This window comes from Myripristis murdjan, chromosome 18, assembly GCF_902150065.1.
Source record: "Myripristis murdjan chromosome 18, fMyrMur1.1, whole genome shotgun sequence".
NCBI classification, from domain to species: Eukaryota; Metazoa; Chordata; class Actinopteri; order Holocentriformes; family Holocentridae; genus Myripristis; species Myripristis murdjan.
The window spans coordinates 5,991,723-6,016,717 of NC_043997.1; the positions used below are offsets into that span (position 1 = coordinate 5,991,723).

General features: G+C 39.1%; 2 protein-coding genes across 2 annotated transcripts; both read left to right on the forward strand.

Annotated features, from left to right (window-relative positions):
• Positions 1 to 1,418: 1,418 nt before the first annotated feature.
• On the forward strand, positions 1,419 to 12,311 carry LOC115376201 (C-type mannose receptor 2-like). Its single transcript, XM_030075693.1, has 7 exons — positions 1,419 to 1,731; positions 4,146 to 4,231; positions 5,036 to 5,153; positions 9,296 to 9,529; positions 10,533 to 10,751; positions 10,885 to 10,982; positions 12,176 to 12,311. The coding sequence occupies exons 1-7, from the start codon at positions 1,434 to 1,436 to the stop codon at positions 12,287 to 12,289; spliced, it is 1,167 nt and encodes a 388-aa protein (XP_029931553.1). The 5' UTR covers positions 1,419 to 1,433; the 3' UTR covers positions 12,290 to 12,311.
• A 2,015-nt stretch (positions 12,312 to 14,326) lies between these two features.
• On the forward strand, positions 14,327 to 21,162 carry vbp1 (von Hippel-Lindau binding protein 1). The gene is made up of 6 exons (XM_030076777.1): positions 14,327 to 14,492; positions 15,864 to 15,988; positions 17,066 to 17,132; positions 17,396 to 17,494; positions 19,049 to 19,187; positions 20,103 to 21,162. Exons 1-6 carry the CDS (start codon positions 14,412 to 14,414, stop codon positions 20,177 to 20,179), a joined length of 588 nt encoding a protein of 195 aa, XP_029932637.1. The 5' UTR covers positions 14,327 to 14,411; the 3' UTR covers positions 20,180 to 21,162.
• Positions 21,163 to 24,995: the final 3,833 nt, after the last annotated feature.

Here is a 24,995-nt window from a genome sequence, read left to right on the forward strand (position 1 = left end):
GAATTTACCAGTTCAGCATGTCATTTTTAAAATGTTATTTTGTAAATGATAACAGTTTTAAGTTGTAAAATTTACAGTTGCTTCAGTAATGTGGTTTACACTCTGCTGTATTTTTTACAATATTATTCTGGCAACCACAGCTGCCAGTTTTTTTCCGTAAAAACAACGGGTTTTTTTTTACAGTGTAATATTTAAAAGTACCTGTCTTCCTCCTTCCGACCAGAAATGTGTGGCTTTTATTTTGTGAATGTAGTTGATTGAACTCATTGAGTACATTTACATGCACACCATATTCCTGTATTATTCGGAATATCCGCAATATTCCGGTTGCGCACGAGTCATGTAAACACGCACCGAACCAGATTAAGGTCATATTCCAGTTGGAGAGAATTCAGAATCAGACCCCTGGCATGTGCCTGTTCCAACCGGAATATTGAGGCATGTAAACACCTTAGTCGGAAAATGCCCCGTACCAGAATATTCAGGTACGTCTGCACACGCTCGATTCGCAATGAATCCTGGGGCATCTTTGTTGCTATGGTTACTGCAAGTGGGGAAAACGACATGATGAACAGCAGCAAGAGCCAGGAGACTGCAGTCTGCCTTCAGCTAATGAAAGACTTCAATATCATGGAGGATATCGATGGGAGAAAACACAGAAATAGCGACAGAAGAAGAAGAAGACTTCTTCTGTATTTCCAGCAGACCAGATGCCGATACACGTACTGCTGCCCCCCGCAGGTTGAGTGTCGCATTACATAAGAGCGTGGAATACGCCAAAACGCGGGAATATGCCAAGTAACATGTAAACGGAATATTCCAGTTGCCGCAGCGCAATTACCTTAACCGGAATATTGACCCGAACCGGAATATGGCGTGCATGTAAACGTAGTCACTGTAACCAGCTGTTCTGAAACTGAAAACTTTCCGCTCCGTTTTCAGGGTCAAGTTCAGGGATTGTTAAACCACATTCCTGAAATACTCCATAGATATTGTTTGTGAATTACTGTTTAGCATTTTTGTTATTCAATGTTTTCTTATAGGCCTGTTTGATGTTTGAAAGTGCGCCATAGGTCAATTTAAGTGACAACCCTTTTGACTCAGCTGGCAAAACATGGAATGCCCTCGAGCTTTTTACCATTAAAGATCAGGTTTCACAGAGATTTGGGGGGGTTTTTTGTGTTTTTTTTTTTGGCATTTGGTTACTCTTGAATTGTTGAATTGAAGTGTATACTTGACCTGATTAAATGCTAAAATGAGGAATAACCACTAGATTAGCTCTAACGTGAATGGGACCTGTAACCTGAACAGAATAGTGAAAATTGTAATAAAAATATCCACTAGATAAAAGAGGATTAAACCTGTTGATGCTGATGCTATTTGCAGGTGCAGCAACTCAGACTTCAGAAAGATTCATATTGGTGAAGAAACTAATGTCCTGGACCGAGGCCAACACCTACTGCATGACAAACTACACCAGCCTGGCCAGAGTGCGCGACAAGCTTGAAAATGAGAAGCTGCAGGAGATTAAGTTAGGAAATCAGGTCTGGATCGGTCTGGATGGAAACTCATGGAAGTGGTCGGATGGCAGCGAATCCTCCTTCAGATTCTGGGAGCCTGATGAGCCCAACCTCAACGAGGTTTCAGATTGTGTCTTATTTCACATTGCAGATACTCCTGGAATGCGTAACTTGGATTGCTCCAGGATTCATCCGTTTTTATGCTATGAGGGTAAAAGGTTTTCATGCACTTAAAGTAATTTTTCAGGTTCTTACCCATGCCCTTGTATTTGCTGCTCCATGCAAGTCTAATACTTCCACCAAGCTTGGCCCATTAACCCCTTCCCTGTTGTGAGAACAGGAGTTTCACCAGGAGTGGTCTGCCCCAAGATGAATGAAGTAGATACTGCACAGAAAACAACATGATTTTGAGCGGTGACACCAGGCTGAAAATTTGTTTTGAAGGATGCACAACAGCACACATTTGTTCTCATTTCAATTTCAACTTTTTTTGCCCAACCTCCTGGCTCCCTAAATGGCGGAACTACTTTCTTTCTGCCGCAGAATCACCAAGCAGCAGCACATCAGCCCAGTATCAAGGCAAGAGCCGCTGGTCCACCAGAGGAAAGCGTGGCAGTGTGACATTGTGAGAAAATGGCACAGCTGTATGAAAGAGCAGTGATGTGATGTTGTATAAAGGGAACAACAGAATCGGTGAAAGGAGGCAGGAGGAGTGGCGGATGGGTCAAGCACACACTACCCTGTGGGAGACCGGAGCTCAAATCCACGTCCAAGCAAAACTTTCATAGCCTTTACCCTAACCTTAGCCTAATCCTAATCCTAACCCTAACCCTAACCCCTACCCTAACCCCAGTCTTATCTTCATTTTGTTTTCTGCTGCTAATCTGGGACCGAGTCGCAGTGGCAGCAGGCTAAGGAGGTCCGTCCAGACGGTCCTTTCCAAGGCCACATCCACCAGCTCCTCCTGGGGAATCCCAAGTCGTTCCCAGGCCAGTTGAGAGACATAATCCCCCCAGTGTGTCCTGGGTCTGCCCCGGGATCTCCTCTCAGGTGGCCGTGCTTGGAACTTTTTCTCCACCAGGAGGCGTCCTGACTATATGAGCTCCTCGTGGATGTCCACCCTCCTCACCCTGGCCACTCTGCGAAGGAAACTAATTTCCGCCGCTTTTATTCTAACCGTAATGTCACCTTAACCAAGTATTTTACCTAACATTACCTAACGAGCCAATGATTAGTCAATGCTAAGAAGATAACAAGCTAACGATTAGCTAACAAGCTAATGTTCACACATGCTCAAATGTTACGCCAGACTGGCAGTGGACTGGCGAGTTTATTACACGCTTTGACATTCTGTCAGGTTGTAAATTCAAACTACAGCACCGTAGGTTGTATATGAGACTTATAGTTGACCTAACAAGTTTATAGTGACTATAATATCCCCTACAATACCACTGTATCGAATATGGGAATATGATGCAGCAGCAGTTTTTGGAGAGAAAGTAGTTCCACCATTTTGGAAGCAAGAAGGCTGGACTGAGCGCTGATAAGAATCCCAAATAAATGAGTGCTGTTACGCATCCTTTAAAACATTTTTTTTTTCAGCTTTGTGTCGCCACTCAAAATCATGTCGCTTACTGATCTCTATCTACTTCATTCATTTTGGAAAAGAACATTCACCATGAAGCTCCCATTCTCAGGACAGGGAAGGATTTAATGGACCAAATTTTCACTTTAATGTCCAATTTGTAAATGTAGATATACAGGGTGTCCATAAAGTGTCTTTACAATTTAACAAATTTATTACAAAAGCAAACAAATAGCCAAATCTGTGGAAATTATTACAAAATGAGGAGTAGATACTGAAGTTTTTTGGCCTCATTTAATACACCTCTATATGGGCACCATTAGTTGCACAAAGCACATCAAGGCGGTACTCGATTTCTTGCCATGTTCACTGTAGCAGAGCCTCATTAATGGTGGCAATGGCATCAATGATCGTTTGCTTCAGGTCGATGATATCCCATATCTTTGTTCCATACACCATATATTTAACAGAACCCTGTAGAAAGAAGTCCAGGGGAGTGATATCTGGTGAACGAGGTGGCCAGAGAATTGGGCTGTCCCTTCCGATCCACCACATTGTCCCTTTTCTTGAGGAGTAGCCATTTTTTCGGGGTTTATTTAATAGAACCTATTTCATCAACAGGGTACCTGAAATACACAAATGCAATGTGATTAAAAACTTTGATAACCACTGAGTACATAGAACAAATCTGATTAACATATCTCATCAATTGCTTTTGTAATGGATTTTTTAAATTGTAAAGAGACTTTGCGGACACCCTGTACAAGCCATCAGACATGGGTCAAATGATATAAGCCAATTCTTAGTTTTAACCGACATTAATGCACAATGGGTGGTGATTTCAATTTTTTCAAAACCAATAATAAAACTCCTCCCCTTGCAAAATTACATTTAGCACAATTTAAGAATCAAAACAGACAGTGGTTCCATGTTAAAGAGCAGTACATAGATATTTGGGTGACAAAATTATATTACCTATACAGACTGGATCTTCTGTTTTACAGATATCAATTAACTGTTTCTTCACCTGTTATCTGTAGCAGTGAAGCTGCAGGTGATAAAAATGAAGCTGACGTCCTCTGTAGATCTGAGCGACCCTGCCGTGATGGAGGCCTACTTACAATCAGTGAGTCTCACTTTAAATCACCTTTTTGACTTTTTTTTTTTTTTTTTTATAGCTTGTCGAGTAGAAACTACTTCTGATGCTAAACATGCAACAATATTAAATATCCAAAGGTCTTAAACATTAATAAATGTATATTTTGTCATTTAAAATATAAAATATAAATAGAATATAAAGGCTAACTTACAGCCCAACTGTCTTGATATTGTTCAGGGAGTTTGGGCCTTTTTTAAGCACCAATCTGCTTGCATACAAAAACACAAATTTCCTGATGGGTTTGGTCCTGGAAATTTGATTAATATGGGGGTTGGTTGTTATTTAGCTGTTATTTAGCTGTGCATTAGTTTTAGTTAGGGTTTATCTTTCTTAGATCATGCAAATGAAAATCCATGAAAATTAAAAAAAAAAAAAAAAAAAAAAAAAAAAGGTTTCTCGCTGATGGAGTTCAGGGCAGTGACTCCTCACATGAGTTGAGTCTCTTCTTCAGTGTTAAAATCTTGTTTTTCATCAAATAAGGTATATGATCTACCAGTGGGATGAAATAATCCCGCTGGTCTCTGACACAAATCAAATTGTTTCCAGAATTTTTTTTTAATCAAGTGTCATTTTCTTGATCCTAGTGTCTGATCTGCCTCCCTCTGCTTTGTTTCAGCCGATTTTTACTTGTTCCATGCAAAAAAAAAAAAATCCATAAACAAGTGAAACTGCATTGGAAACAAGTGGGATTATCTCATCCCTGCAGCTGGCCACTGAGTCATAGATTTCACTTTGGAATTAATCATTGTAATTCCCTTCTCTGTTGGACAGGTGGAGAAGACACTGAGAGATTACGGGTGGACTAAAGACTTGGAACTGAGCTGGAGGAAGCTTCCTGTCAAAGACAACAATGCATTAACAGTTTCAAACATAAACGACGAACCAAAATGTCCATTGAATGAAATTTAGTCTCATCTTCACTTCAGTTAAAATCTTGTTTTTCAACAGTGGGATGAGATAATCCCACTTTTTTCCAGTGCTACAAAACATGTTTCCAGAGTTTTGTGGAATGATTCACTAGATTTATACTAGTGGGATGATGTTAATCAAAAATCCTAAAACAAGTGAAACTGCACTGGAAACAAGTGGGATTATTTGATTTTTTTTTAGATTTTTTTTTTTTTTTTTTTTTTTTGGCCTTGATTGAAGAGAAACAAGATTTTAAGACTCAATATGAGGTTAAATAACTTGTTAAATGCAAACTTAAGTTTGAAATTAATACAGAGTCTATTGTCAAGAAAGGTCAACAGAGGACGTACCTGTTGAGGAAGCTGAATTCTTTTAATGTTAAAGGGGAAAATTTTGACTACTTTTTATAGTTCTTTTATTGAGAGTCTCTTAACTTTTTCTTTTATTTGTTGGTTTGGTTGTTTATCCACTAAAGATATGAACAGCATTCAGAGCATAGTTAAGGCTTGCTCCAAAATGCTCCTGTATTTATTTATTGATTGATATCTTTCTTCTTGTATTTATACTTAAATATTATCTGCCATAACTTAACGACCTACTTGTCTGTTTTACTGGACTGTGCTTGGCATGGATAGTGTTGCTACTGTTGTTGGATGAGGACGTTACATACGAATTGCCCCTTGTGGGACTGTTGCTATTCTATTCTATTCTAAATTAGAGATTTGTTTTACAGCAGAGAGAAGAGTGTTTATTCTTCAACCCATACTTATTATTGTAATATAAGTTTAATCCATAATACTTTTTGTAGTATCTGCCTGACTGCATTGTGCCAGCTGTAAAGTTTGGTGGAGGAGGGAAAGACTCGCATGTTAATTCCAAATACAGAATAACACCTCATTTTATCATTTTTAACTGTGCAGTAAATATCACAGATCCTGGGTGACGGATGTGACAGGATGATCCGTGAATCGCTAATGACTGTGGAGCAATTTTAATTAAACGAAAGCAGCTTGAGTTAGAAGTTTTGTTAAAAGTCTGGTTTAATTATGCAGAACTGACCAATAAAATGATCTTAACCTTCAAAGAATATGACTTTCCTTCTGATTGGCTCCATAATGTGTTTACTAAATCACGTTAATGGGTTTTTAAGTGGTCATTGAGAAAATGCTATGTATACATTTGTGATAAAATGGGTATTACTGTACCTGTAGCTCATTATTTAATATCCTCTCAAAAACAAAGGGTCCAATCTGTGAAAGGGAGTTCATCTCAGTGTAATAAATATAGCGCTGTATCTAAACCTCAATGCCTGGTGCACCTCCTGTTTTTACACTTTACATATGGATATTTAATTCCATATTTGAAAAACACATTAGTAAATTTCAGTGTCGGCCTATCGCATGTGTTCAGCGAGAGTTCATGTCAGATGTCATTGTCAGTGACGACGTTAGTTTACATACTTTTTGCATCAGTCTTGATAGACGCTGTTTCCATCTACTTTGCATTACTATCTCACCAGCTATGTTTGTGTGTATCCTAACATCTATGTTGACAAACTGTAAACACAGAAACGCAATAGCCTGACTTTATCATTTTAACAAGGAAAAAAGGGGCTTGTGGTCAAGAATTTTTAATCCTCATTCAAGCCACTCTGAAACTGAGGCTCTTTATTTCTATGGGGACTACTCCAAAACAAAGAAAGGACAAGCGTGTTTTTATCTGAGATGTAAATGGACTGCATTTCAAGGGTTAGAGTCAAGGGTTGGCACTGTCACCTCACAGCACAAAGGTCCTGGTTTGGCTCAGATCCCAGCCCCGGTCCTTTCTGCATTGAGGTTGCATGTTTGCCCAGCTGCAGCTCTTTCTCTTTCTCAGGTCGCCAAATACTGCAGCTTTGTCACGCCCGTTTCACGCCTGATAGCGATGCCAAAAACACCCTTTGGCTTCAGGATGAGATGCATCGGGTTTTCTTGCTTTTATCACCTGTCAGTGTCACATGGTTAGGCATAAAATCCACTTGGTTAAGGTTAGGGAAAGGTTAGGTTGAGGTTTACGCACAAAAACACACTTAGATAAGGTTAGGGAAAGGTTAGATTTAAGCATAAAACATACGTGGTTAAGGTTAGGGGGAGGGTTAGGTTTAGGCAACCAAACACCTTGGTTAAGGTCAGGGAAGGAAACAACAAGGATACTGGATATAGTCTCTGTCGCACAAGAAAAGTCTACCTGGAAATGGGAATCGAACTCCCGTCTTGTGTGTGAGGATCCTGTGGTTTACATGCCCGCCAGCCACCCTGACCACAAATCTTTGCACCTTGTCACTCTTTTTAGGGTTAACGTTAGTCAAGGGTTGTCTTTTGGCGACAGTATCAGACACCAAAGGCGCTGACAAAGCTGCGGTATGGGTTGAGCCGCTCATCTTCGCTTGCTCACTAACTTTAGTCTCAGGTGGGAGTTTGATCCCGGTTTCCTGATGCTCATGTGGCTCCCGAGATGACATCCCTCACCTCTGCGCCTTCATGCAGAACAACACAAACTGCTGCTGTGAAAATCAGAAGGTTTGTGTTTCAACCTAAAATTCATATTTGAAAATGGAGGGATTTCATTTACATGTTGTGAAGTCTTTTAGCGCCCCCTGCATGATTTGCAAAATGGTTTGATGCAATGTAAAATGTAGGTAAATAAATGGCTTGAACATTCAAACTCATGGGTATGGACCTTGAAGGCCAGGTGAAGGTTGGCTCAGAGCTCAGAGAGGAGACACACGATGCAGCGGCGGCGGCTCATCACACTCTGCGTTTGGGGTTAGTACATTTATTAAGGCATTATATGCGCCTGTGATTAAGGTGTGTGTGTGTGTGTGTCTCTGTCTGTCTGTCTGTCTGTCTGTCAGTGAGAGAGACAGAGGCAAAAAGAGTGATTGCTCTTGGTCTATAACTTTATATACCACCATTTACAGTTTATGGATTTATGACCTCTCACTTCCAAACTGATATGGCTATTTTGGTAAATAATTCATTCTCAGTTGAAATTTGTCGATCTTCATCTCTAAATTATTGACATCTTATTCAATAAAATTTTATTTTGTAAGATACTGTAACTAAATAGAAATAATAATAAATAATTTAAAAAAAAAAAAAAAAAAAAAACATCCATGCATTAAGGTTGGAGAGTCTATTTGATTTACAGTACCAAATGGTGGTAAAGAGTTAAGATTAAAATAAAAAGTTAATTAATATTTAACTTTAAGTTTTATTTTTAAACTTTAAACTTTTTCAGAATATCAGGCTCAACATTACAGGGAGCTTTTTTTTCCAACCCTATGACGTACCCCTAGAAGTACAGCAGACACTTCATTTATTTTTCAGCAGAGAGATAAAATATTATCTTTTAGAAAATGACAAGAATCCCCTCAATATTTAAAATAAATTGTAGAAATATATACACTTACCACAAGGCAAGTGAAAATATCACTGCATTCAGCCATTCAGCCTCTTATTTAAAAAAATAAATAAATAAAAAATCTCATGATTCTGACTATTCTGTAAAAAAAAAAAAAAAAAAAAAAACTTACATTATATTTTGAACATATATATTTATACATATCTACACACACAGTGGCCACTTTATTAGGTCCACCTTTCTAATCTAACCCAATCCAACGGTTGCGTCATAAAGTTTCCTTTCCTGCTGCCTGTAATGCTCAGCTTTTCTTGTTGTCACAGTAATAGGGGTGTTCATTCACTTCTATGTTTGGCATTGAGCTCATAGTTAGTGCTGCTGTTGGACTGGACTGCATTTTACTGACAGCTGTTTCCACTATTTTGTCCCCCCTCTTTGTATATGAATGGGGAGGACAAAAAAATAGAAACACCTCTCATTATAATGCAGTCCAGTACAAGAACTCTGCAAACTACAACCTCAATAATAAACACAGAATTAAATTTACACATTCTCCAACAAAAACTGAACATTATAAACTTTGTTAAAAGGTAGAATTTATGGCAGAGCTGCTGACCTGAACTGCATTAGACTGGACAGGTGGAGGTGATAAAGTGGACACTGAGTGTATTTCTTTAACCAAATGGTGGCACTCTCATGTTGGATCACGGTTTCGCACAGGGCTGTCTGTGCTCTCGTCTTGCCTCACCGTCGAGTTTCACTTCATAAAAGAGAAAAAAAACTGGAGCAATGCCCAGGGACACTGCAGGGAGAAGTTCACTGACCTGGTTACAGTGAAGAACAAGGAGGACGTAGAGAGGGTCAACAAAGTTATTGTTGATGCCAAAGCGTCAAGCTTCGCCTGGATCGGCCTGAAGAGAGAGGAAGAGGAGGAGAAGACAACCCCTGATGAAGGTAAATCTCTGTTTCCTCTTTAAAGTGGTCATCTGTAAAATCAGTCCTTTGTGTATGTAAATATGTGTTTATTGTCTCCATCCTTGTGGCCAAAACACACACTGCTGTGGTGTCTCTGCACCGTCCAAAACAGGGAACAAAGACCTGGAGCCATAATCAATCAATCAATCAACCAGTCAATCAATCAATCAGTCAGACTTATGGTGGACATAAGAATACTTTTTTTTTTTTTTTTTTTGTAGGATTAATGCACATATTTTTACATAATGCACCTGCCTACCTTTTTTTTTTTTTGTTATTACAAATTTCTAACGCACATTTTCTCATGAGAATTTGAGCAACTGCAACTCATCCAATTTCCTATCAGGGATCAATAAAGTGTTTCTGATTCTGATTTTGAATAAATCACTCAATAAAACAGGAACAGAGGAAAAGGTATATAGCCTCAGTATCAATAATAAATAAATAATATAATATAATAAATTGGTAACTATATAAATTGATGAAAAATCACGACAGCACAATAAAATGGTAATCAAAAAAAGGTAAGGTATAAAAAATAAAAACTCTAAACAGCTGACAAAAAGTTAAAAAAAAAAAAAGTAAGTAAAAAAAGAAGAGAGGTGAAGAGAGGCATGGAAGGGTAAAACTGGGAGTCGAATATAAAAATTGAGAGAAAAATAAAAACATACAAAAGGGTAGATCAAAAAGGGGAAAAACGAATAAGAAAAGAATAAGAATTAACAATTAAAGAATTAAAGATAGGCTATTAAAAACAGGGAAGGAGAGAGACTAAAAAGGGGTGAAACCATCCAATGTGAAGAAAGAAAGAAAGAGAAAGAAAGAAAGAAAGAGGCATGGACGATGAAAGGAATCAAATCAATCAATCAAGGAATCAAAGGCGGAATATAAAATTAATAAAATCTATAAAATATAAAACATAAATAAATAGATTTTATTGAAAGGCCAGACTAAAATCGTCCACATTCTCTGCTGCCGTCAGATCTTCAGGTGCATGAGGACCGCGCTGACATGAGAAGCCGGACCGACCAACGCCGGGACTCCTGGAGGTGGTCCGACGGCACTGACTCCACGTTCAGAAACTGGGGTCCCCACTATGACGATGACGATCCCACACGGAACTGCGTCCGACAGACCACCGAACATGGAAAATGGTACAACATCCTCTGCTCCAGAAAGCTTCACTTCATCTGCTACACAGGTGATTAGAGAGGGTTCATTTAACCAGGGAGCATGGCGGTTCATCTGCAGCCCTGCGTTGAAATGTCACAGCAGTATGCGTGACACCTCGGGCTTATCGACAGCGGCTGTTTTGTGTGTTTGTGCCGTCACAGTTGGCAAGAGGAGGCGCGTGCTGAGACTGACGCTGAGCTCGCCGGCCTCCTCCAGTGACCTGAACGATCCTCAGGTGATGGAGGCCATGCTGAAGCAGGTGAGGCTGCAGCCGGGTCCCAAAACGCCACGACAAGCTCGCTATGCCCAGGTTTGGGTTATGCAGGGCTGTGGGCCGTAATATTCTAGGGAAGTAACTCAGAATTTCCGAGATTGAATGTGTAAATTCATGAGAAAAAAAACTCACAAATTTATAACAAAAAAATTCTTAGATTATGAAGTCACAAATTTGTGAGAAAAAAATCACAAATTTATGAGGAACAAAAACCTCAAAAATTCTGAGATTATAAAGTCACAAATTTGGGAGAAAAACAAAATTGGAAATTCCAAGATTAAAGTAACAAATTTATATGAAAAAATCACAAATTTATGAGAAAAAAATGGAAATTTCTGAGGTTATAAAGTCGCAAATTTGCAAGACAAAACAAGAAATTAGAAGAAATTATGAGATAAAAGTTGTACATTTATGAGAAAAAAAACTGAAAATTCTGAGAGTATAAAGTCACAGATTTGTGATTTTAAAAAATCACAAATTTATGAGAAAAAACTTGAAAATTCTGAGATTATAAAGTCACAGATTTGTGAGGAAAAGTCAGAAATTCTAAGATTAAAGTCACAAATTTCTGAGAAAAAAAAGACAGAAAATTCTGAGATTATAAATTCACAAATTTGTGAGAAAAATTCAGATATTAAAGTTGTAAATTTATGAGAAAAAAACACAAAAATTCTGAGATTAAAGTTGTACATTTATGAGAAAAACTCTACGAAAAAAAAAATGAAAATTCTGGGATCATAAGATTATGGCATTATGGGAATAAGTCACAAAATTTCCAAAAAAAAAAAAAAACTCAGAAATTCTGAAATTAATAATTAATTAAAGTAAGTAATTAAAGTTTTAAATTTATAAGAAAAAATATCAAAAATTCATCCTCCCCCCAAGCAGCTCGACTGTTCCCACAGAGATGCAGCATCACACACTGGCAATTAGCTCTGAGTATATGAAATATCAATAATTAATCAACTGATTAAAAAGGAATGTAAAAACAGAATGACTGAATGTGTTTTGATGCACTGGTATAGAAACTTGACAAAGAAGAAGCTGTAAACATGAAGGGCAGCAGCTCTGAATTCTGTCTGATTCCAGATTAAGACAGATTAAGCTCACCGAGGCCATCCTGCCCTCCGTTCATGTGATTTTGGGCAGCGAGGCAACTGAACGTTTGTGTTTTCCAGGTGGATGAGCGGCTGAAGGAGCACGGGCTCAGTCATGACGTCAACGTCACCTGGAGGATTCAGCCGGATGGAAACGTCTTTGCACCGCTGAGGCAGGACAGGGCTCTAACATAAATAAACCACGCTGAGCCTGAACACTCGCAATCTGTTAGTCTGTCATGTTATAGCTTAATCTCTTTATTTTACCTTTTTATTTATCGCTGTCACCTGCATTTTATCATCGCTTACTTCATTTATCTTTGTGTTTTATTAATTTTTTAACTGTTATTGATAGAGCTATATGTAAAATGTATTATTATAGTTAATATCTCCTTGTTGTTGTTGTGGTTCCTGTGTGAAACAAAGTTTTCCTAAAAGGAAAATCTTCAGTGTTTTCCATTATCATTATTATTATTATTGTTGTTGTTGTTGTTGTTTTTTGTTGTTGTTAGTATTAGCATTAGCTGTAGTAATAGTGATTGTAAAGGTAGTAATTGTAGTAGTGGCAGCCTACTAGTACTACTAGTAGTAGTATTAGTAGTGGCAGAGTGGTAGTAGTAGTAGCCTAGTAGTAGTCGTAGAAGTAGCAGAAGCAGTAAGCAGTAGCAGTATTGGTAGTATGCAGAAGTAGACTAATAATAGACCTTGTAGGCTAATAGTAGTAGTTGTAGAGTGGTAGTTGTTGAGGTAGTAATAGCACCAGCAGCAGAAGTTGTGGTAGTAGTACTAGTAGTAGTAGTAGTAGTAGAATAAGAATAAATACTACTATAACAGTAGTTGTAGTAGAAATAGTACTACTATTACAGTCATCGTGGCAATAGTAGTGGTATTAGAATTAGTAGAAGAATTGGTACTACTATTACTGTTACTATTATTGGTAGTAGAAGTGGTAGTAGTAGTAATATAGTAGGCCTAGTAGTAGTAGTAGTAGTAGTGAAGTAGAAGTGGTAACAGGGTTGCCAACTCTCACGCATTGGCCGTGACAATAACGCATTCAGCCTCAATCTCACGCTCTCACGCTCGAGAGAGAAATCTCACGCCAAATCTGACTTGTTTTCTATTGTAAATTTTTCCACTCCATCCGGTCAGGTGTGCTGGATCTGGTTGATTATTATTATTAGTTGATTATTGATTGTGCAATGCCGCGACTCGCAGTTAATCGCGCTGCGCGCATTAAACTATTTTGCGGAAGCAGGAGGACGGCATGATTTACGTTGTATCCACGTTCGCACGCTGCGTGCATGACTGTGCATGTGCCCGTACCATGAGCGCCCGTACCGTACTGCAGCACACCCCCTCCAACCGTGGTTAAATTGATTTAATTAAACAGTCAAACCTTACTTTGGTGGTCCTATAGATTAATTTTTATCATGTGGATTGAAATTTGCCTAGCCCATATAAATGCTCGGGAAATCAGGAAAAATATTTCCAGTGGCGGTTCTGCCTATGTTGCCGCCCTAGGCGAAATTACTGGCTTGCGCCCTTCCATGTTACTACTCCTACCGCGGCGCCAGTCGACCGCAGCACCGGCCGCTCACCTGTCAGATCCAGCAGACCTGACCGGGTGGGCGCGGTACAGGCCGCGGCCGGCCCGCCTGATGCTGACCGGTGGCGTTTTTATTCAAACAAGATTTTGTCCATATAAAACCACCACCACCACCCCCCGCTCCATGCAATCTCAGTCCACGGATTTTTGAAAAGTTGGCAACTCTGCCCGGTAATAGTAGTCATAGTGGTAGACTATTAGTAATAGTACAGCAGTAGTAGTAGTAGAAGTAGTAGTAGTTGTAGTAGCCTACAGTAGGTAGTAGGTAGTAATACTAGTAGCAGCAGAGATAGTTATTTTTTAACTCTGCACATCTCTCATAGTAGGCTAGCAAGAGAACTAGGAATAATAGTAGTAGTAGTAGTAATAATAGTAGCAGTAGTAGTAGTTTTAATAGTTTAGTAGTAGCAGTAGTAGTACTAGTAGTAATAGTATTAGTGGCAGGACACGTAAATAAATCATTCATTCATTCATTCATTCATTCATATTAGTAGTAATAGTAGTAGGAGGAGGAGGAGGAGGAGGAGGAGGAGTAGAAGTGGTACTAGTAATCACAGGAGCACCACTACCACCAGCAGTAAAGCAGTAGAGAAAAGCCTGCAGTACCGCCTTCCACCACCAGGGGCAGCCACGCCAAGGAGCCAGCGTGAGCCAGGCGGTGGCGGCGCCTCCCCAAACTTGTGAGGAAGGAAGGAGTAGCTTCTCTCCAAGATGGCTGCGACCATAGACAACAGCAATGCCGTACAGGCGACAAAGAAAAAGCACCTCGGGATCCCCGAAGCGATATTTGTGGTGGGTAAACGGCGGCATGTGGTCCGTGGCGGGTGTCGGCGGCGGGTTCGGTGGCCCGCAGGCCCGCGCGTGTGGGTCCAACGTCGGTTTAGGCGCGTCATGCTCGCCGCCAGCTAGCCTAGCCTAGCCTAGCATGTTAGCGAAGCACGGCTAGGGCTGGTGTCTGTGCGGGCTAAGGCGGCTGCTCACGGCCATCTATGGACTTGACTCATTGTTAAGCAGCTCGACTGGACGCTAGCGAGCCTCCCTTTGCTTTTTTTTTTTTTTTTTTTAAGACGCCGGCTTCTCGTTTTCCTGTTAGCCGTGTAAGCTAGCTGGACGTTAGCCGCTCCAACGTTACTTTGCTTTGAGTAATTTTGCACATAATCCAACTTGCTGCACATAAACGCCTCTAATATTTTACCTACCGCATTCACTGTTCAGTATTTAAGTCAAAAACCCAGCCCACACCTGAGTAAACGCTGCCGCACACATGTCAGCACTGCAAGTTAATGAATACTAGTTGAATTTTTGCACCTTACAGGACATTTTGGTTGGAAATCAGTGTTGTCAGCTGGTTTAAAACTGTTATAGAGGCTGTGTAAACCCACTGTCATGTTATTAATGCAGCACATGTGCCAGCTGTAAGTTGTGTTTGTGTTTGTGGATGTCTGGTGCTTAAATGCCCCCCTCCCAAAATGTCACTATTTTATTTTAAAACACTGTTTAAATAGTGACAAGTGAACCCTACCTTTTAAAGTATTTGAACATGAAGGCTACATCATTCAGGATGAGGACACTGAGTTATGAGTGCAAAACTGGCCTGTAGCTTTAAAGAGGAAGACAAATGCTAATTTCAGAATAAAGGCCCTGTATGAAATGTACAGCTGTGGCAATAAACATGATGGTGTGATTATGTGCTGCCATTTTGATTTACAGCATGACTGACAGGCCTGAACTAAATATCATTATCATATCGTTATCTAGATATGAATATGTGTGTTATTAATGTCTCTAAAGGAAACAGTATGGATGATATGCGTTAGCCTAAGATACTGATTGGTTTGCTCTGATTATAAAAAAAATATATATATATTTTGTGAAGTAACTGCATTTTCTGCATCGAGTTGGTATCATAATGCTGTTTTTTTTTTTGAGGAAGCCTTAATTTTCACTGTTGGTACACTTAAAATTTCGAATAAGTGTGAACCTGTAGTCATATTGCATATTGTATGGCTATCGAGATATGTGGCATAAATAGTTTCAGTTTCTGTTGATGGTACTGATACTTAAAAACAACAGGGTTGGTATCGTTTCTGCAAAATTTGGTCTTGATTTGGTGCATACCTCTCAGTTGTCTCATTGTTCCTGCTCGCCTCTGCCGCTTCACAGGAGGATGTGGACTCGTTCATGAAACAGCCGGGCAACGAGACGGCAGATTCAGTCCTGAGGAAGCTGGACGAACAGTACCAGAAATACAAATACATGGAGCTCAACTTGGCGCAGAAGAAACTTCGGTAAAACTCACACCAAGAGGCAAATCAGAGTTAGAGTGTGTGCACAGGATCTGGACATTTTGACAGGTTTAATTTTGCTGTGTGCGCTCTCTCTCTCTCTCTCTCTCTCACACACACACACACACAAACACTTCCAGAACAATAAGAGCCGACATACAGGGTAAAAGGACAGTGCAGCTGAACACTGCAGTGTTATTCAGCTTTGCACGCAGATTGAGCCGCAGCTAATGATTATTTTAATTATCGATTAACCTTTCAATCACAGAGGTGACGTCCTTAAATGTCTTGCTTTGTATCGACCAACAAAACAGTCCACAAAAATATTTAGGATACAGAGGGTTAAAGAAACCAGAAAATATTCACATTTGAGAAGCTGGAATCAGAGGAGTTGGAAATGTCCTTCTCAAAAATGACTCAAAATGAATAATCGATTATCAGAATAGTTGGAGATTAATTTAATAGTCAGCAACTAATCAATTGTTTGACTAAAAGTTGCAGTTCTGGTGCCAAGGCCATGTTCATTTCCAGACATGGAAATCAACCAGAAGAGGAAATTGAACCTCATTTAGCCCATTTCTCAGTTATTTCTAATGGTCTGGATAATGCAATCTTCTCAGTCTAATTAGAGTTAGTTTATTTATATTATTTTGTAATTATTTTTGTATACACTAACACACACACACAGACACATTACTCCAGTAACACTTACATGTGGTAGGATATGTAAGAGTCTAACTAAAGGGGTGAAACATTCAGTATACCATCAATCATTTAAATGTGACAATATGTATTGTGTAGCTGAAAAATAAATCATTTATCTGTAGTCAACACAAACAAGAGCGCTTGCCCACCACAATCACACAAGCTGTGCAGCCACATCATATTATTATTACATTTATTTATTTTTGGCTCAGAAATGAAATAAAATGAAAATTCTGAACTGTCAGAGGTTGGCATTGAACCTTTATTTATTTGTATGGAATTATAGTGAGGTAAAGATATTGTTACATTCATATGTGAATAACTTGCTGAATGCATTTCTCTGTTACACTGTTTTTTTTTTTTTTCCTCCTGTAGGTTGAAAAACCAAATCCCTCAGATCAAACAGACACTAGAAATGCTACGACACATGCAGAAGAAAAAGGTAAACGAGTAACGGGGCATTTAAAAACATCTTAACCATACACAAAATGATACAGATCTTTAAAAAAAAAATGGCATCAAGTTAGTCTGTAATCTGTTTATTTCTCCTGACTCGGAGTGTAATGTTAAGTTCTGCCGCTCGTCGGTACAGACGTGACTTAACATCCTTCGTCTGGAGTTCAGCTGCTCACACGTAAATGTGTTTCACTGACCAACACCTTTTGACTCGGATTCTCTCTCCTGCGTTGTCGTTTTGTTTCCCAGGACACCACAGAGCCCATGCAGACGCACTTCCTGTTGGCCGACAACGTTTACTGCAAGGCCTCGGTGCCGCCCACCGACAAAGTCTGCCTATGGCTAGGGGTGAGTGGCTCCACTGAGCCCCCGAGCACGCCGGCGTTTTCTGACACACGCACTTCAAACAGGCCAGAATACAGTAGATAATAACTAGAGATGCACCAGTCTGCTTTTCTCAGCTCCGATCCGATAACTCGATATGGATATCTGCCAGTTTTTTCTTTTTTCTTTAATATCATTGTTATAATTATTCTAATGTTGTTTGTGGTGGTGATATTATGGTTACATGAGGCTGTAAACCACACAAAACTTGTCTTAGCCGACTGTTATCAGTTCAATCAGCTACAGACTAAAGGTCCAGCACAAGCTCCACATGTACATCTTCTCAAGATTTCTTCCATTTCCCCTGTTCTGCTGTCAGGGGGCGTCGTCCTGTCTGTTTTAAAGCCCTTTGAGACTGTAAACAGTGATATTGTCCTTGTAATTAACCTTAATTTGAATTTGAAGAATATTTCTGGGAGACAAAAATAAAAAAAATATGGACACTATTGATATATTTGTAGAACTGTTTAATTATTAGTTATGTGCTGCAACATTGTGGCTATGGGCTTAAAGTTGCATTGTCACATATTTATAATTCATAAAAACATCAGACTACTGAGTGAAGACTGAGTGAATTAACCGATATTGGATCGGATCGGTCCCAGCTCTAACAGTAATGATGATTCACTTGTGATGTAAATCAGAGTTTTTTAAGTGCAACACAAGGGGCTCTGAGAAAGAAGAATAGAAGAGTAAAGCATCTCTTTGTACTCTTTCCTCTTCCAAGTTACCATTTTTAATGCAATGTACTTGTGTTTTATAATTCTGTCTGTGGTGTAATGCGAAAATGTTCGGTTTTGTTCAAACATAATGGAGGGTAGGCTTTACTGCAGCGGCCCGGGTTCAAAGAAAGCAGAAATGTCAAAAAAAAAAAATCTAAAAAAAGAATGGTGAAATGTGTTTAGTTGGATTTAACCTTCATTAGATCCCAGACTAAGGCACTAACTTGCTAAACTCATCTAAAGCCAACCTGCCTTAAAAACTGATTCACAAGCTGCTAACGTTAGGAGAAAAAAAAAATTCTGAAATAACAAAAAATTACATTTGAGCTGCTGGAAGTGAGGCAATTTTTAGAAACCTGTTTAAAGATATTTGTCAGCTGTTAGTTCACCTCTTATTTACTTACTTATTTTTTTGTACTCATTCACCTGTTATAACACAACAAATATGATATGAGCTGTGAAGTATTTTCTGAAATGGGGTTTTTGACAGGAACACAGTGTGAATTATTAAAATCACATTTCCTACTGGTATAAGTTAAAAAAAAAAAAAGATTTTTTTTTTTTTTTCTTGTTTGTTAGAATATAGACCTGTTTATCTGTATGTAATGTGAGGCAGAACTGATGGACGCCAGCGTACACCTGAGGTTTTAGCTATTGATTAATTTTTGCATAAAACAGACCAGCTCATTAGGCCTCAGACACCCTACTTTATGATCTGTCTGAAAACGTAGTTCTTTAAAAAGAAAGTGTCGACCAAACAAGTAACATGTCCTCCTCCCTTGTTTGCTTCCCGAAGGCGAACGTCATGTTAGAGTACGACATCGACGAGGCCCAGGCACTCCTAGAGAAGAACCTGTCGACGGCGTCTCGTAACCTAGAGTCACTCGAGGAGGATCTGGACTTCCTGCGAGACCAGTTCACCACCACCGAAGTCAGTATCCTTCCGCCCAGTGTGGGGCCACAGCTGGCCAAAGACCCTGAGAGGAGGCCATTGTGTCTTTTTGTAGTGCAGTTTTTGAACTTTTTCATAATTATTAGTCATTTTTGCATTCACTCAATAAATATGCAGCAAATTCATGTTAAAAACAAAAGAAAACAAGTGTAACATATGTGTTATTAACAAAAGTAATGCCACCCCTTTCTGAATGAACTCCTAAGTGCAGCTCTCCAACATGTCCCCTAGAGGGCGCCACTAGATCAGAAACACCATTTCAGCTCATGGTATTTGGGTACTTTGAGATATATAGTCTTACAAGTGTTTACTTTTAATCCAAGGTTTTAGTTATCATTTATTTATTCATTCATTCATTCATTCATTCATTTATTTATTTATTTATTTTTCAAGCCCCAGTATAACATATAAATAATGTAGAATTAAGCAAAAAAAAAAAAAAAAAATCCTGTTATTTCTTAAAAAAATGCTAAAGTCCAACGTTTTTTAATATTTGAAAGTATTTTAGATTAAAAAAAAATAATATTTTGTGTTTTATTTAATGTTTTATTTTATTTTATATTGAAATAAATTTATATATTAATGTGTAAATAAATGTATATATTATATATTTTATTTATTTGTACTTTTTAATATTTTTAAATTTATTTTTTTAACTTTGACTTTACTTTGATTTACTCTTGTACTGTTTTATTTTTTCAAAAATATATTTATAAACATTTTTGTTGGAGTTTGCTCTTACTAGCAAATAGAAAATCATTGTTATAGGCCAAAGTGGTGATGTTTAAATACTGTTTTCAAGAAATAAAGGGACCTTTGTGCACTGGCAGCATGTTAAGGTTTCAGGGGGTTAAAGAGGAAACATCGCTCCCTTGTTCCTTAACTGGCTCCCCCTCAGACATGGCGCGGGTCTACAACTGGGACGTGAAGCGGAGGAGCAAAGACAACCTCCTCAAATCAGCCGACAAGTCTTAATACGGCCGGGACAGCATCCACAGCCCCTCCTGCTAACCAGCTTCCCCTTAGTGAGAAAACAAACAAACCCAGAAACCAAACGAACCCCGTCCCTCCTGTCACGTACGCGTTCACCCCGGAGCTGTAAGACAGAAGAAATGTTCGAAACGTCTCCACAACGGTCGAGGTGCGCTTGATTTAACTCACGGAGATGTTGAGTTTTTGGGCTGAAAGGCTCAGCGGCCGAGCAGGAGTGAAATCAAGCGCACCTCCCGGTTTTGAGTTATATTTTTTGATCATGTCTTCTGTCCAGATATCAAGTCCAATCTTCCACCACTACTGTTTTCTGTTGATTTGTTACTTTTTAAAGTATTTTTTCAAGTAAAAACTAACAAAAAACAAAGGCAACAAGGCAGTTTTTGTATTCTTTTTAGTGATTTAAGTATATTCATATTATTTTTTTGGAAGTTTCTATAGCATTGTCTTTCTTCTTCTCATCTTCTTCTCACCCGCTTACTGACCTGGGAGTTTTTTTTCTTTCTTCTGTTTCCTGACTTTCATTTGGGACTGGTTGGTGAGGTTGATTATTGTTTGAACACGTCCAGTTTGCCGTTAACATTCAGCAAGGATCGGCCTCGTAGGATGAGGAAGATCTCAGGCGACGAGGCGTTACCATGAACGGATTTGTTTTTGCTTCATCGGTTTTCACTTTTAGAAAACGTAAAATCACAACGGCACAGGTCGTAGGAGTTCAGCAGGATCTGTGTTTCTGTACTTCTGCTCCCAATCTGCTCCTCTTCTTCCTCCTCCTCCTCCTCCGTCCTTTGACCCCCCCACTCTTATCATCTCCTCCCTCTTTATTCCACTTCTCCTCCTCCCCCTCCTCCTCCTCCTCTTCTCTCGTTGGCTGCTGTTCTGTCTGTATTTATTTGTCTCTCACTGTACCCATTAAACAATGAATGAAGTAAAAGAAGAAAAAATGGGGAAAGAGATGAGACTTTGACCTCCTGCTCTCTGTGTGTGATTTATTTTGTGCCGGCGGGGCGTTTCTGTCAGGATGGGAAATTTTTGGCGTCCAAGTTAGCGTCGAAGAAAGTTTTCAGAGTCATCAATCAGTCATGCAACAGAAAATTAACTTATTATCATTTGACAATCTGTTGTTTTTGTCATTTATCAAGCAAAAACACTAATCATTACTAAAATTGTCTTCCTTTGCTGCATTTAGATTAAAAAATTCATGCTTTTTTAATTTAATTTAATTTTATTTATCTACATTTTTTTGTTGTTGTTGCTGAAGCAGCATCTGATCACTTCCCAAGTTCATTTGTCACTTTTTGCCACATTTCAGTTCACTGGAAAAAAAATAATCAATACCTAATCGACATTGAAAATGGTCAGTTGTAGCCTTTCGATCAAATAAATTTCAGGCCAGAAAGTGTTTAATCTTTAAAATGCAAGCCGAGGTTGGTCAAATGCAACCGATGCAGCCATAAGTGAGATCTAATTCAGTGCAGCTTTAGTATATATACATATAATAAACACAGTTCAACCTTTATATCATGAACAAAGTTGATAAATGTGAATTATCGCCATCTCTGTCGTACCTTCAGTGTTGCAGCCTCACGCCGTCTGTGTTCATCCCTCCAGTTCAGCCTCCTGGCACCTCACTTCCCCTCTTGTCTTCTTCCTCTTTTAACATTTGTGAAAATAGTGACCATTTTCCCTCCTTACATCTTTTTTTTTCTTCCGCCTGCTTCAAACTCTCTTTTTAAATCATAGCCAGAAAGACATAAACAAATATTCAGACATAAATCGGTACATTCAGTGTGAGCACATCAGCCGCTGGGATGCTGTTTGCTTCCTGTTTTCCCTCATTGAGTAGCGTTTAACTTTAGAGCTCAGTGCTGCCACCCAGTGGTTTTGTGTGGTACTACAGCTCGGTGTTAATACATCTTAAAGCTCAGGTAGGGGTGTTTTTTTTGTGTCATTGGGCAAAAATTCCACAACAGCCTCTCAACATTTTGTAATTCAAGTGGTCTGAGAGAAAACTAGACTTCACGTTAAGCCCTTACAGGTCATTCGGGGTGGCATGTATGCGATAAATGTGCATCCACCTTAGTATTCCTCACATGGACAGATTATCTACAAACACAAGTTTGACATTTCCTGGCACATCTCTTTTTTGGGAAAACTGCCTAACCCAGCTTAAAAGGAGCACTTGGCCCAGAATGCCAGAAAAATATATATTTACTACTTACTACTTGTACAATCTGTATCTGGGTAGTTTCTATGTGATTTGAGTTGAGAAGAGTTTCACCGGGAACTATTCCCTGCCGAGGAACACTGGTAAACTGTATCCATCCGCACCCAATTAATACAAATTAGAGGTGGTTTGATATTTTTCACAGATGTTCTCTATAGAATTTCATCTTTCCGTGTCAGATTATCATCCCGTTTTGTTCCCGATGGAAGAAGAGAACAGTTCAACAGCAATGCATGACTGATGAAAGCTCCTCAAATATCAGATGTTCTCAAATTTTCTCATATTTTTTGTCTTAATGTCGGTGTGAACAATTCAGAATTTGAAAGTTTCATTTAAAAGTTTACAAAAGTAAAAATGCAACATTTAAAATGTTTTAATTTTAGTTACCACAAAAGCTGGACCTACTTAAGATGCCTTCACTTTTAAGTCTTATTTTATTTATTTGTATGTTTTTAGAATGCTAGAAGTTCTTTTAGATGGTGCCATTTTGTAACGTATACTTTTTACGTTGCATGCTCTTGGCTGCAGAGCAATACTAGATATCAGCTTATGTCACAGTTTTCTGTTGAATAAATCAGTGTGATTTTTATTAGTCAGAATTTATTTGACAAATCATGCAACCTTACCCCTGAAATATTCTAAAACTCGCGTTTAATGTTTTCCAGTCGCGAATAAATTTGATGATTTTCGCTTTTCCAGCATCCTGCTTCTCGAACTCTCAAAAAATGTGAGCCAAAGTCAAACAAACAAAAAAAAAACCAGAAACAACCTCATATGAAAAAGAATATCAGTGAGAACATGTTTATTTTTTTCCAGTCACATTTTATTCTATTTTTTTTTTTAGTACATTTCAGTTTGTTGATAGATAAGTGGTAAGAGCAGAGGAAGAGAGAGAGTCCCATTTCACCCAGCAGGATGAAGGACACAAATATATCGTCTGTACAGCTTGAACAGAGCAGGGAAAGACCATTTTGTGGACCGTGGCTCCTTTGAGACCAAGGCGTACGTTCAGGGTCAGAAGTCGCCGTTTTCAGCCGCAGTGGCCAGCGGATTCAGGGAGACACTTTTGTCAGGTTACCGGCCAGATGAGTTTTTGGATGCAAGGTAGCACCAGGATGATCGGGCGTTAACCTGCTAAAATGGCAGATAAAGTAGAAAAGCCAGTCACAAGCAAAATGACCAACATCTAGTTTAGTGCCGGATGTTTATTTCCTACCCAGTTGGATCAGAATCGTGGGGTTTTTGCATCGATCTGAGTCTGGAGGCAAGAAGACATTGCTGAGAATCCATGGCGTGAAGCTGCTGTAACTCCAATGGGAAATTAACACCAAGGTACAAAATGTTTTCTCCAAAATCACCACCTGCTTTCAGTGTCTCACCAGCTGAGTAGAAGAGTATTGGTTTTGGCCTCGCACCAAAGGGGCAGGTAGAGGGGACAAGCCAAAAAATCAGCCATCATTAGGCTGGAGGCCGTTGTTTATGTCCCACTTTGGTGCAGTTTCCTTTACCCTCTTGGACAGGGACGTTGGGCGGGAGTTGCAAATGAGTGACAAAGCCTCAACATTACCTTTCAACAAAAATGATTAGTTGGTTTTATTTCAAGCTTGCTTTGGTCAGTCCACGATCGTTAGATCTTGTGAAAGCAGATTTTAACCTGATGGTGTCAAGAAAACCATCAGAGAATGGCACAGAGCTCCAGTAAGTCATTTGTTCAGAAATGAGGCAAAACCAGATTGCTGTACAGCCAAATACCGACTGTTTTCTGACATCCTTCCTCATCCTTACACCCTAAGATGAACCTTCACAGCTTCTCTGCGTTTTGACATTGTTTGTTATTAAGGACTATACCAGTAATTTTGAATGTTTTGCCACAATCTCTCCACGTATTATATTGCAACAAACCATTTTGGAAATCATCCGGGGGCTTAAGATTTTACAACATGTCATCAAAATCCCTCCTTTTTCAAAGGTTGAATTTTTGGTTGAAACAGCCTCCCGATAATGTTCTGCTTCTGCGGCTTACGAAGTCCTCAACATTCATAAACCACTGAACTGATAACTGGTGGTGGAAAACAAATTTCCCGTGGACTCTTCCCTGGTGAAGGGGCTGTTTAACTCCGCCCAGATTTCATCAAAACTCAACAGTGCTGATGCTTTTAGGAAAACTAATGTGGAGGGCTTTATTTTGGTGATGGGATACTGGTGTGAAGCAAGTCTGAAGTCTCTGAAAGTTAATTTTCATACCGTCGTGGAATGAATGGAAACCAACGGCTAGAGAAAAGAGAGGAAAAATGTTATGGCAGTTCTAAAATACCACTGCTCGCTTTGGGAAAAGATTAGCCGAAACATTAAGTTTGTAGATTTCGCTAGACATGCAAAATCACTGGTCTGGTCCTTGAAGTCAAGCCTCAGATCTGTAACAGGAGAATGAAGAACAACTTGATGCAATGTTGTGCAGGGCTGAGACAAAAACATTTGAGTCGAGTCAGAATGTCAGATGAAGCCTAAGACTTACCTTTTAAGTGACATTCGACTTATTTGTTGTCTACTGCGTTTGGCTGGTTGCTGCTTATT

Excerpts from the sequence above, each read along its gene's own strand:
- LOC115376201 (XM_030075693.1), top strand. The coding sequence starts at position 1,434 with ATGTCCTGGACCGAGGCCAACACCTACTGCATGACAAACTACACCAGC. Across the intron at positions 9,530-10,532 it reads GAAGACAACCCCTGATGAAG|ATCTTCAGGTGCATGAGGAC; the intron begins GTAAATCTCTGT and ends TGCTGCCGTCAG. Across the intron at positions 10,752-10,884 it reads TCACTTCATCTGCTACACAG|TTGGCAAGAGGAGGCGCGTG; the intron begins GTGATTAGAGAG and ends GTGCCGTCACAG.
- vbp1 (XM_030076777.1), top strand. The coding sequence starts at position 14,412 with ATGGCTGCGACCATAGACAACAGCAATGCCGTACAGGCGACAAAGAAA. Across the intron at positions 15,989-17,065 it reads TTGGCGCAGAAGAAACTTCG|GTTGAAAAACCAAATCCCTC; the intron begins GTAAAACTCACA and ends TTCCTCCTGTAG. Across the intron at positions 17,495-19,048 it reads AAGTCTGCCTATGGCTAGGG|GCGAACGTCATGTTAGAGTA; the intron begins GTGAGTGGCTCC and ends TGCTTCCCGAAG.